Source organism: Verticillium alfalfae, genomic scaffold (assembly GCF_000150825.1).
Source record: "Verticillium alfalfae VaMs.102 supercont1.6 genomic scaffold, whole genome shotgun sequence".
In the NCBI taxonomy this organism is placed as follows: Eukaryota; Fungi; Ascomycota; class Sordariomycetes; order Glomerellales; family Plectosphaerellaceae; genus Verticillium; species Verticillium alfalfae.
In genome coordinates, this window is record NW_003315033.1 from 879,457 (window position 1) to 888,190 (window position 8,734).

At 58.9% G+C, this 8,734-nt stretch overlaps 2 protein-coding genes and 2 non-coding genes across 4 annotated transcripts; 1 reads left to right on the top strand and 3 right to left on the bottom strand.

Annotated features, from left to right (window-relative positions):
* The first annotated feature begins 1,870 nt into the window (after positions 1 to 1,870).
* On the top strand, positions 1,871 to 1,977 carry VDBG_15109. The gene has a single exon. It is a non-coding gene; the product is annotated as a tRNA-Met (tRNA).
* A 658-nt stretch (positions 1,978 to 2,635) lies between these two features.
* On the bottom strand, positions 2,636 to 5,195 carry VDBG_05362 (conserved hypothetical protein; the record flags this gene model as incomplete). Its single annotated transcript, XM_003004203.1, has 5 exons — positions 2,636 to 2,932; positions 3,000 to 3,303; positions 3,379 to 3,918; positions 3,979 to 4,119; positions 4,390 to 5,195. 5 exons carry the CDS (start codon positions 5,193 to 5,195, stop codon positions 2,636 to 2,638), a joined length of 2,088 nt encoding a protein of 695 aa, XP_003004249.1.
* An 837-nt stretch (positions 5,196 to 6,032) lies between these two features.
* On the bottom strand, positions 6,033 to 6,104 carry VDBG_15110. The gene has a single exon. It is a non-coding gene; the product is annotated as a tRNA-Arg (tRNA).
* Positions 6,105 to 7,868: 1,764 nt separating this feature from the next.
* VDBG_05363 (orotidine-5'-phosphate decarboxylase) lies at positions 7,869 to 8,570 on the bottom strand (the record flags this gene model as incomplete). The annotated part of the gene is made up of 2 exons (XM_003004204.1): positions 7,869 to 8,182; positions 8,399 to 8,570. 2 exons carry the CDS (start codon positions 8,568 to 8,570, stop codon positions 7,869 to 7,871), a joined length of 486 nt encoding a protein of 161 aa, XP_003004250.1.
* Positions 8,571 to 8,734: the final 164 nt, after the last annotated feature.

An 8,734-nucleotide genomic window follows, 5' to 3' on the forward strand; every position in this document is an offset into this window, starting at 1 on the left:
ACTGCGAGGGCGGAGGAGGAGAACGTGTGGATTCCTGGGCAACAATAGTGGCAGCAGCGAGCAGCGTGAAAATGGAAGGCCGTGTGGTGTGGTGCCTGGTCCTTGGGTGCTCGGTGCGTGGTGCTCGGTGCGTGGTGCTTGGTGCTTGGTGCAACAAGACCAACAACGGCCTGCGGGTGCGCGACGATTGTCTCGGCGCGATAGGCAAGATAAGTTTCTGGGCAGGCGCACGAGGAGGCCAGGCCCAGGGGATGCCACGGCTGGTACACGTAAGACGATGGGAGAACAGGTCGGCATGTAATTTGCTGCTCCCCGATGTTGTAGTCGACAGGTCCCCGCTCCCCCCCATATGGTCGATGATCAGAAAGTAGGTAGGAGAGTTATTGAGCCTGGACCTGTCAGGAACCACGCCATCATCACAGATGGGAGGTGGGAGCCGCGAGTCGGGGGCGGGACCGTCTCGGCCGGGCTAGTTTGGTTTAGGGGGGGGGGAGTAGGGCAAGAGTGGGCGGGACGAGACGAGCATGGCAGGCATGAGGACGAGCCAAGAGACAGGGGTGGCAGGCAAGACCAAGGGAACAGGGGTTGCTCTCAGTGGCACGTTCGCTCAATACTCGGTGTCTCCTCCCCCCTAACAGCGATAGCGAGCCCGTTGGGGGTGACCATCATTTTTTTTTTAGTGGGCAAACCCTCCTGGATCCCAAAGTTGGCAATCCCAAGCTCTCCTTGGCCTTCCAATCCAGCCCCCCCTGCCGCACATAGGAGGAGGAGGAAAAGCCTCGACGCCAATCAACGAACTCTGCACCTCTGCTTGGCATTTGGAAAGGGGGTGAAAAGATGGACACTGTGAATCAAAATTTGGTGGAGAGGCCCTCCCGCGTGCAGCATCTGTCCTCAAGGCTCAATGAAGGAGGCCTCGCCAGTCGAAAGGACCGCGACGTACCATGGCTTTGCACCCTACAGAATGCCATGTGTCGTCGTTGATACCATCCATCCACGAAGAACAGGGCGCATGAGGGCAACGGAGTGAAGCCATACTTGCATGTCGCAGTCCAGGGCCGACGACGTGGGGAAAAAAGGTCATGTACACCCAAGGCACAGCGCGCCGTGGGCCATGGAATGTGGCTGAAGAGGTCCCGATCAAGCTAATGACCCAGGCCGTTCGAACCAGATTCGGGCTCTCGCTAAGGAGTAGGTTGTCTTAAGATCACGGTGGTAAGGGTGTTGGACAACGCGGTGCTACGGTACCACACGGTGGCTGCCGTGCAGAGCAGCGTGCAGGGGGCCAATTTCAACGGCAGCCCGTCGCTGTCGCCGTTGAAGAAAAGATGATAATCACCAGGCCCGGTGGAAATAGCGTCTGCGGGTGAAGCTTTTTCAGGCCTGGCATACATGTACATACCACCGGGAGAGAGACGGTGATCAGCGTGCTTGTCCCAATGCTTATCATCATCAAAGTCTTAGGGGGGGGGGGCCGCCCGTACATAATGCCACAGGACATTCCTCCGCCTGAGCACCTCCACTCTGAATCCGAGGAACCCAAGCACGAACCATGGACAGCGATTGCGAGACGAGTGCATGACACGACAAGAAGGTCGCTGCGAGCACGCACCAGTTTTCATCCCCAGGCCCCCCCCTGCCGGCCGCGCTTGGGAGCTTGGGGGGTGTCCACTATCTGTCTCCACCACGCCAGCGAAATCACACCTCCCATCCCGACCCATCCGCCTTGGCTTTAGCGCTGGAGATGACGCAGCTCCCTCTCCCTGTGGGTTCTGCTTTTCTCCCACACAGCACAATTACGTGCTGAGCCACGCGCCGTGTCTACATGAAGTGGCTGCGCGCGGCCCGCCGTCATCAGACAAACTGTACAGTCTGCGTGGCTTAGCTGGTCAGAGCGTCGGTCTCATATTCATCAATATGACTGGATCATCAGATCTAGATATCCGAAGATCATGAGTTCGATCCTCATCGCGGACAGGTTCCCTTTTTTGCTCTTTCTCTGGCCTGCTGCTTTTTGGCCTGCTGTTGATTTCGACCTGCTGCCTGGCACCATGAATGTCGTGTGCTGAAGCCACAACGCAGAGCGCATGTACTGGAATTCTGCACGGTGCTTGCTTCGGTCAGGGAGAAACACCGGCAGATCACCATCAAAGACACGCGAAGAATGGGGCGAAATAGACAGGAGACGAGGGAGGACGCTGAAGATCGCATTACACATAGTACTCCTCCGGAATGAAGACAGGCGCGCGTGCACATCTTTCTGTGTATTTTTGGTGCCATAGACCAGACTAACTCACTCCCTTGTATTGCAGCCCATTTTTATCATTGCCTTTGCGGGGAGAGGGGGGGGGGGGCGGTTCGTGCCCCCTTGTTTCTTTTGCCCTCCTGAGTTTTTGTTTTTCGCGCCCATCGTCAAGTCAATCGTCTAGCGAGCTGACACCCGCTCCCTGTGCCATATGTACGTCCCTGTATATGCTCTCAAAACATTCCTCCCCGTGATCCCCGCCTCGTGAGTGTGCTCCCATGCCTTTGCTCCCTCCCCCCCTTTGGAAAGATCTGCAAAAACGCCCGTCAATTCAAGTCGCCCTTCCCGTTCTCCCCGCTCCCCTGTCTCCGCCTCCCTTGGGTCGCGTCGTCACATCGGCGCGGGCTCGTACTGGTTCATCAGGCTCCAGAAGCTGTCGCCGCCGAAGTCGCCCTCGAACACGCCCGGCACCATCTGCTGCGCCGGCACCGAGGGCGGGCTCCAGGCCATGCCGCCCCCGACAATGTTGAGGTCGTGGGTGATGATGTCGTTCATCGGGAACAGCGGCGCCATGTTGGCAAAGTCAAAGTTGGCCGGCATGGACCAGTCCGTCGGCACCTGGGGCGGCGGCGGCGGGTAGCCCGCGTCGGCGGCGGCGGGCGCGCTGGCCGGCGGCATGACCATGTGCTTGTCGTCCATGTCGTGCACGTCCATGGGCGGGGACGTGTCAAAGTTGGTGAGGGCCCGTCGAGACCGATTCGCGCGCCGAGGCCAGGCTGTCGGCCGTCGACCGGGCGTCCGCGAGAGGCTCGACGTGCTGCTGCGCGGGCGGCAGCTGGCTCTCGATGACCTTGCGGAACTTTTTGTAAATGGCCTGCAGCACGCCGCGCGCCGAGTTGGCCAGCCGGTTGCGGTCCGCAATGGCCTCGAACCGCTCCTGCGTCCAGTGAAACTGCTGCATGGCCGTGCTCGCGAGCTCGACGTTCTCCTTGGGGAAGAGAATGTAGATGGAAGCCATGAGCACCACGGCGTCGAAGCTGCCGAAGAAAAGCAGGAAGCTGTCGATGTTGTTGTTGTCAGCTGTCATGATCTGCATGGCGCACTGGGGCGAAAGGGCGGGGGGGGCAACCTACTTCCTCCACGCCTTGGAGTCCATGTTCTGGAACATCTCCATCTGTGCTTGCAATGTGTCGATACTGGCGCGCAGTGCGACCGCCCGGCTCTCTTGCCTGTTGAAGACATAGGGTCGATGGAGTGCGATAAAGTTGAAATGCTGAAGTGGATGGATCCAAAATCTGCAGGATTGGAGCCACCAGGAGCAGTCGGGATGGTTGTCCCAGCGCCTGTCCGGGTTGATGAGTCGCAGATAGGCAGGCGTCTCTTCAGCGAGCCTCAAAATGAGGTGGTGGATGCGGTCTACCTTGTCGTAGTTCTTGGGACAGGGTCCATCCTGCTCCAGCTCGATGACTTCTGTCAGGGGACTCAGCAGCTTGAAAGATTGCAGCTGCTTCGTGATGGGCGTCGGGGGGTCGCGCTCCTCATCTCGCAAGACGACCGGTGTCTTTCTTCGGTCCTTCGGTATGGGCGCGTCTATCGGCATGCTGGGCTTTGCCGACGCCGATTTCCAGTGTATGGTGCCTGGTCGGCCCAATACGACCCCACAATGGACGTCCCTAAGTGCGGTCAGTACGCCGCTGCGCATGAGGGTCGAAACCAGTCCGCGCGCCACTTACCACATCATGAGCACCATGTACACCCGTCGCCTTCGTTGGATGAGCCACTGGTTCTCGAGAATGTCCTCTGTCGAGTCGCTGGCTGGCTGGGGATCCAGTGCGTCCTTGTGCATGCCAATCTCCTGCGCATCCTTGATCGCGCTCCCAATCGCGTGCCACTTGCAGCATGGTCAGCTGCTGCTCCCGAGACGCCAGAAGAGAGAGAGAGAGAGAGAGAGGGAGAGAGAGAAAAGAAGACTTACGGATTCTGTCACCTTTGCCCACGTGCTTCAGAAAGTTGGCCGCAAAAGGTGGTTGCACGGCCGACAGCGTCAGGGTGCCGCTTGCCCAGCAGAACTGAGGATGCTCATGCCAAGACTCCGCTTGTAGGTCGGGCAAGCCAGGTCCTCGAAGCTCATGCTCCCCGCATACTTCAGGTGGTCGTAGAACTCGTGAGGTTCGTCGGTCAAGATGAGCAGGGCGGTGCCGAGGACCTGGAAGAGCAGGGCGGGGAAGACGCGCAGATCAGGCGACAGCCCCTGCGGCCCCGACGACGACAGCGTGTTGAAGGACAGGTTGTTCCATTCCGCCAGCTGGACGAGGAAGATGTCCTCGTCCAGGGGATAGTAGTTGTGGTTGAACTCGCGGAAGTAAATCTTGATCAGCCGTTCGATGTAGCCCTTGGCCGGGAGCTGCCTGATGAGGGACTTGTATTGCTCCTTGATGGCGTAGTGTTCGTCGTCGGTCGGCGGCGCGGAGGCGGACAGGCTCGTGTCGCCGTTGGCGCTTTCTATCTTCTTGAGGAACCCAATGGTCGAGCCTCCGGACGGAGAAAAACCCCAGTTGGCGGCGGTGCCGGCGAGGCTCTGGAGAGGTGGAGAGGTGGCAGCGTCGGCCGTTGTGTCCGGTCTGCTGCTGATAGGACGTCTTGGCCGCGCTCTTTGGCGTCGGCGCATTGGTTTCGTAGCGGCAGGCGGATACCTTCTTGCGTGCTTTGCAATTGGCACAGGGCAGGTCGCGATCGCACTGGCCATGTCAGGTGAGCTTGGGTCGCCGGAGGAGTCGAGTCGGCACAGGCAAACGAGAAAAGGGAGGGGGGGGGGAACGGGGCGAACCTTTTGCTTCCTCCGGTGGCACTCCGTGCACGAGATGACGATGCGCCTGCGTTTCTTGGGTGGCGCTCGAACATCGGGGGGCACATCAGCCGTGGCATACGCCCTGTGGTCCTCCATCTCCATGTCGAGCGTGGTCTATCGACGGGGCCGTGGTCGAGCGATGGTGTTGCTGGTGGTCTGGTCGAGGTGGGAGACGGCGAGGTGAGGGTGAGGTGCAGGATGGAGAATGCGCCGGGCATGGGAATGAAGGCGGGCGGGATCGAATTCGCTTGTCGTCATGTCCGACCCGGAGAAGTGGTTCTTTACACCCGGCACATGATTCCGCCCCCCCCCCTTCCTCTCCCCCCTTGGAATTGCCACCCCGCCAACCCACCTTTGCCAGAGCGGACCTCACTGTGATTATGTAATCTGCAGCGGACTGTTGGGACTGGCTCAGAACTGGCCAGCCTCGCGCTGCAGGTCCCTATGTACCAGGTCCCTATGTACCTAGGTGGTCAAGGTAGGTAGTTTAAAGAATACCATGAAGAGCGGTCATAGATAGATAGGGGCACTCTCCTGCATGCAATGCAATCCTTAACTCCGGCCACTTGAACAGATTTTGGGCAGCGGACGGGCGCCTCAGATACCGGCAGACAAGGCACATTTCCCAGCCCTATCCATCTCCACTTCCACTGCCTTCAAAAGTAAATCTTCACCCCAATGTAACAGTTACAGTCAGGCCGCCAAACCTATACCTCCTTGTAGCCCGGGCGTTAAACCAGGTCCCCTGACGGCACAGCGGGACAAGTCGATGCAGTGCAGCACGCGTCCAGTCACGTCCAAAGTCCGGCTCGGATCCACTCGCACACTTTTCCCTCCCGCAACACAGCACCTGTCTGTCCTAGCTAGATAGAGCAAGCAACAAAAAGATCATCGAGACACCACAGCCGTGACAAGCCAAAAAAAGAAAAAAGACAAAACCGTGCCCGGCAGGACTCGAACCTGCAGCCTCGGCCACCGGAAGACCGCGCGCTGCCATTGCGCCACGAGCACGAAGGGACCTGATTGGTGGGGTCATGCTCGGCCGGCGAGAAGGCCGGTTCATATCGCAGTGTTTGCGCTATTACGTCGAGAGGTGGTCCACTGACGCTGCCTTTCGTCCTGGGTGTCTTATGTCAGTGTCTGGGCTTTTCCGCGTGTCGAGGTCTTTTCCAGCTTGTTGTCGGCTTCGGCCATGAAACAAGTACGCAGTAACAGGTACGCCTAAGTATCTAGGTGCGGTCGAAAGGCCAACATGAAGGCCTCATGAAGACAGACGCCGTACCACCCAAGTCTTCCCATCGCACCGGCTATGGGTATGGTTGACGCCCAAGTCAACACCGAATGAAGCAGATTCGTCATGCGGGACTCGGCAGTCCCCTAGTCATCAACAAGCGTATGATGCCGCCATCTGTGATGGGCTCCCGCTCGAACTCGACTGCCGCGTGCTGTCTGCCTACCGTGGGTAGAGTGCATTCTGACTGCAGATGCGACTGCAACCTCAGGAAGTTTAAACGCCAGCACCGCGCCAGCACAGCCATGTCCATACGAAGTAGCAGTCCGAGCCCTCAACAGAGCCGGTTCAGAGGTGACCTGGGTGGAACGCTGGATCCAGGAGCATCCATGGGAGTACGCCACTTGTCAAGACATATGCATGCAGACAGAAAGTCGTGATGCCGAGAAATCCACCAATCAACCCTGCTTCGACCACGGATAGTGGTAACCCTGCAGGAGCAGACTCTGGCTCCGAAAAAGAAAAAGAATAAAGTTAGACCATCGTGAAGACGAGCCAAAGTTGAGCGATGAATAGCCCCGCAGGAACCTACATCCGGCATGCCGCTTCAGACGGGGTGTCGTGTGGCTCCGTCGGCATCGGATGCCCGGCGCATGCAACGTCCGGGGCAGAAGGGGGGCGAAGGCAAAAATGGAGGGGGAAAAAGCAGGGTGATGGTGGTTCGGGCGCGGTTCTACCCGGACTACCCATCCGGAGCAAACCGACCCGGTGCAGGGTTGCAACACCAGCGAAGCCTTGGCCGCCAGACCCCGATCTTGACTCGATCTGCATTGCTCATGCCTACGGTCGACCTAGCGCCCCCTTGTCGATCTGGTCGAGAAGGAAGGGGGGGGAGGTAGGGGGGAGAGAGAGGGGGGGAACGTCCGATCTGCCAGTCGGTTGAACGAGCCCGATGGCGGGGCACATCGGGGAAAGCAACATCAGACGTTCAGGGGTTGCGAACTCCGACGATGCAAGATCACCAGGAGAAGCAGCACGACACATGGATGGCGGTGTGCCGCTGAGATGTGCATCTCGAGAAATCAAGAAGTCAAGAAGTCAAGGCAGGTGGGTCAAGGCTGACGGGCGCCCGAGAAGAGGCATGATAGTCTCCCTCTCTCCCTCTCATTGATTTTGGTCCTCTCTGCCAACGCCTTGAGAAAAGATATTCCCCCCTTTTTTTCCCTTTGCCGTTCCGACGGTCTCGGACTGTCTAAATATCGACTGGTTTGCCGCCCAACCCCGAGCCAAAAGTGCAGTGAAAACGGACCCAAACATTTGAGCAGCAAACAGCAGAACAACGGCAATCATCAACCCGGGCTCACTGATGTGCAGCCAGAAAAGGAAATAAAAATGAACATGAAAATGGGGAAACGAAAAACGCGAATGATCAATTAAACGCCAGGGGTATTCCATCGAATCCCGCCGAGCCGCCTCAAGTCTAGACGACGCGCCGACAAAGGTAAGCCTTCCACGCTCCTCGTCGCGGTATACTTTTTACAGCCTCAGGACTGAGGGTCAACACGCCTTGAAGGAATACCCCCGCCCCGCACATCCACGAATATCTTGTCCCCGCAAGAAGGCCGACCGAAGTTTCTTGGGGGCGTGTTGTACCTGCTGGGCCCTTTTCGTTCGCCCGCCCACCACGCCGTTCCTTCCTCCTCCGCCCTTCCGGAGGCCAGCTGGCCAGCCGGGCCGTCAATGTGGATGAAGCCGTCCGTCGGGCCTCCCGTGTTGAAGGCTTTTCTTCCGAAGACGTTAGCCCAAGGCGAAATTTCGGTTTTTCCCTCGCCGCCTCGACGGAGGCCCGTGTGTACTCCTGATTCAAGAAATTTCCCACCCCTTGACATTTTGGGCGAAGATCAAGGGGGCCCCGCCCCAAGGGGGGGCTCCCTCGATGCCCGCGTAGGAGAAAGTCGTCCCCAGGCATCTCGCTACGGGGGAAACCCCCGCGAAGGGAGGCCGACTTTGTAGTGTTGCGTCAGCGTTGGTGACGGAAGACGATGCCCCCCCTTCGGCCCCTCCCTCTCGTTACCCCCCCCCGGGGCTCGTCGGTTGATCGTGGGATTGCATCTCTCGTGCTCGTCAAACGTCTCGGACCTCGGCGTGCCAACAGTGACGGACGTCTTGACCTCGTACTGGTAGCGCTCGCGCCACTTCGCCTCGGCCTCGGCGAGGGCCGTGACGGCGGCCTTGCCGGGGACCATGTTGACGTTGATGATGTGGGCCCACTCAATGATGCGCGCGGACCCAGCGACGTATTGCAGCTGCACCGTGTTACCGATATCGCCGAATTTTCGATCCTCGAAAATCAGGAAGCCATGTTTGCGGGCGAGCTGGCCAGGCGCGCACCGGTGCCGGTTTGCGGGGA